This window comes from Otolemur garnettii, unplaced genomic scaffold (genome assembly GCF_000181295.1).
Source record: "Otolemur garnettii isolate 467f Iridium unplaced genomic scaffold, OtoGar3 scaffold00054, whole genome shotgun sequence".
Taxonomy (NCBI): Eukaryota; Metazoa; Chordata; class Mammalia; order Primates; family Galagidae; genus Otolemur; species Otolemur garnettii.
The window spans coordinates 8419948-8423542 of record NW_003852449.1 but is presented as its reverse complement, the minus strand read 5'-3'; the positions used below and the strand labels follow the sequence as shown (position 1 = coordinate 8423542).

The 3595-nt window shown below is 40.0% G+C and overlaps 1 protein-coding gene across 1 annotated transcript in view; it reads left to right on the top strand.

Moving 5' to 3' along the window:
• TOGARAM1 (TOG array regulator of axonemal microtubules 1) overlaps nucleotides 1-3595 on the top strand; it is a 73226-nt gene that overhangs the window by 68339 nt on the left and 1292 nt on the right. Inside the window, exons 19-20 of the mRNA XM_023514520.1 lie at nucleotides 686-905; nucleotides 2365-2451. Coding sequence (XP_023370288.1) covers nucleotides 686-905; nucleotides 2365-2451 — 307 coding nt within the window. The remainder of the gene's footprint in view (nucleotides 1-685; nucleotides 906-2364; nucleotides 2452-3595) is intronic.

The window sequence follows — 3595 nt, the reverse complement described above, 5'->3', positions numbered from 1 at the left end:
ACAGTCTCATTATGTCACACTCAGTAGAGCGTTGTGGCGTCACAGCTCACAGCAACCTTAAACTCTTGGGCTAAAGTGATTCTCTTGCCTCAGCCTCCCAAGTAGCTGGGACTATAGGCACTCGCTACAACACTTGGCTATTTTTTTTGTTGTAGTTGTCATTGTTGTTTTAGCAGGCCCAGGCTGGGTTCCAACGGCCAGTCCCTGGTATATGTGACTGGCGCCCTACCCACTGAGCCACGGGCCCTGCTGTAGATAGATTGTCTTATGTGTCTTTTTAAACTGAATAAAGGAGACTGGACTGGTGGTGCATTCCTCTAATCCTACCACTGTGGGAGGAGGAGGCAGGTTGATTGCCCGAGTTCAGGAGTTTTATACCAGCCTAATCAAGAGGGAGACTCCATCTCTAAAAATAGCTAACCCTTGTGGCAGGCATTTGTAATCCCAGCTCCTCTGGCGGCTAAGGCTGGAGGATCATTTGAACCTAGGAGTTTGAGGTTGCTGTGAGCTATGATTTCATAGTATTCTACTGAGGGTGACAAAATGAGATTCTGTCTCTAAATAAATTAAATTAAAATAAAAACAAACTGAATAAAACGGAGAAATATTATCAAATGCCAAGGGATTTAAATATAATAGGTATAAACATTATTTTACTTTAAATAATTTCCCAATTTACTTTCAGATCTTTGATGCTTTTAAATCTCGACTTCATGATTCTAATAGTAAAGTAAATCTGGTGGCTCTGGAAACAATGTACAAAATGATTCCTTTACTTAGAGATAATTTGTCTCCTATAATCAATATGCTAATTCCAGCAATAGTGGATAATAATCTGAATTCCAAGAATCCCGGCATCTACACTGCTGCTACAAATGTTGTTCAGGCACTGAGTCAGCATGTAGGTAAGAATCTTACTTTGGCATTCGAATCGCCTTGACTACTTTCATACTTGCTGATTAAACATTTTGTTATTTTTATAATGCTGAAATCCTACTTATCCAATTTTTAAATTTAGTATTATCATTCAATTTATTTTCCCTAGAGTTTTAAAATTCTAGTGATTAAATTCTATATCATTAAATTTACTTTCTCATCTCTTAAGCACAAGAATTTGAGGTTGTTGTGAGCTGTGATGCAACAGCACTCTACTGAGGGCAACAATGTAAGACTCTGTCTCAACAACAACAAAAAAATAGGTTTGGCCCCAGTAGCCCAGGCCAGCTAAACAATGACTACTGTAACCAAACAAAAAAAAAAATTGTCAAGCATTGTGGCGGGTGCCTGTAGTCCCAGCTACCTGGGAGGCTGAGGCAAGAGAATTGCTTAAGCCCAAGAGTTTAAGGTTGCTGTGAACTGTGCTGTAATGCCATAGCACTCTACACAGGGCAACAGCTTGAGACTCTGTTTCACACACAAAAAATAAAATAAAAAATTAATTTCTCTTCCCTTATTTTGGACTTTTCTTTCTTTTTCCATCTCAGCCTCATATCTGATACTAAATTTATTCAGAAGGGATCATTCAACTGTAAATTTTTATTTTTAGAGACAGAGTCTCATTTTGTCACCCTCGGTAGAGTGCTGTGGCATCACAGCTCATAGCAAACTCCAGCTCTTGGGCTTAGGCGATTCTCCTGCCTCAGCCTCTTGAGTAACTGGGACTATAGGTGCCCACCACAGCGCCTGGCTGTTCTTTTGGAATTTTTTGTTTTTGTTGTTGTTGTTGCAGTTTGGCCAAGGCCAGGTTTGATCTTGCCACCCTCGGTATATGGGTTGGCACCCCACTCACTGAGCCACAGGCACCACCCTCAAATGTAAATTTTAATTATAAAACTTATAGAAGATAACATGAGAAAATCTTAGGGCTTGGTGAAGAGTTTTTTATACAAGAAACACTACAAGTGTGATCCAAGAAAACTAATAAGTTGAACTGCATCAAAATTTTTAAGTTTGCTCTGCAAAAAAATCCTACTAAGTGGGGCCAGGCGTGGCCTATAATTCTAGCACTCTGGGAGGCCAAGGCAGGTGAATTGCCTGAGCTTATGGGTTCAAGACCAGCCTGAGCAAAAGCAAGACCTCGTCTCTACTAAAAATAGAAAAACTGAGGCAAGAGGATCACTTGAGCCCAAGAGTTGGAGGTTGCTTTGAGCTATGACGCCATGGCATTCTACCCAGGGTGACAGGTTGAGACTCTGTCTCAAAAAAAAAGAATGTTAGTCTGGTAAGGCTTGAAAAAGAATTGTAAATAGTAATTAGCTATATATTTTTTAAAACTTAAGACATTTTCATCAAAGATATGTTTTCCTTTCAATGCTATTTAATAAAAATGAAGTAACATGTCTCTGTGTTATTCTTTTTGTTTAGACAATTATTTACTTCTACAGCCATTTTGCACAAAAGCTCAATTTTTGAACGGGAAAGCAAAACAGGATATGACGGAAAAGCTTGCTGGTAATGACTTTAATTGTACTTTCTATTTTTTTTTTTGTTGTTGTTTTTGTTTGTTTGTTTTTTAGAGACAGAATCTCACTTTATCACCCTCAGTAGAGTACAGTGGCATCACAGCTCACAGCAACCTCCAGTTCTTGGGCTTGGGCAATTCTCCTGCCTCAGCTTCCTGAGTAGCTGAGACTAGAGGCACCCACCACAATACCTGGTTATTTTTTTGTTGCAGTTTGGCCAGGGCCTGGTTTGAACCTGCCACCCTCAGTATATAGGGCCCGTGCCCTACTCACTGAGCCACAGGCACTGCCTTAATTGTACTTTATAAAGAAACCTTTTATTACCAAAGAATAAACTGATGAGTATTTCAGCTTAGCTTTAGAATAGCTACCAATTCAATATCATTGCCCATGAAGTAGAAATAAATTGTGAAATGATCCATAGAGAATCTTTTAACACTTTTATCCAAAAAATTCTCTTCAAAAGAATTTTATTCTGGCCAGGCACCATGGCTCCACTCCTGTCATCTTGGGAGGCTGAGGCGGATGGATTGCTTGAGCTCAGGAGCTCATAACCAGCCTCAGCAAGAGTGACACCCTGTCTCTACTAAAAATAGAAAAAAACTAGCTGGGTGTGTGGCAGGTACCTGTCATCCTCACTATTTGGGAGGCTGTAGCAAGAAGGTTACTTGAGCCCAAGAGTTTAAGGTTACTGTGAGCTATGACACCATAACACTTCCCAGGGCAATGAAGTGAGACTCCTGTCTCAGAAAAAAAGAATAGAATTGTATTCCTTTTTTCTATTCCATTCCTTTTTGTCATCTTGTTAGTAGAAATAATACAAGAAAAAAAGACATTTAAATCAAATGTTGGTGCTCTCGGAAAATGGCAATTTCAAAATTATTTGATAAAAGGTCCATTGGTTAAAAATGTTTAAATTTTGGCTCAGTTCCCGTAGTACAGTGGTTACAGGCACTAGCCACAAGCCCCGAGGCTAGTGAGCTCGAGTGTAGCCCAGGCCAGCTAAACAATGACAACTGCAAACAAGAAAATAGCCAGACATTGTGGCAGGCACCTGTAGTCCCAGCTACTCGGGAGGCTGAGGCAAGAGAATGGCTTAAGCCGAAGACTTTGAGGTTGCTGTGAGCTGTGAC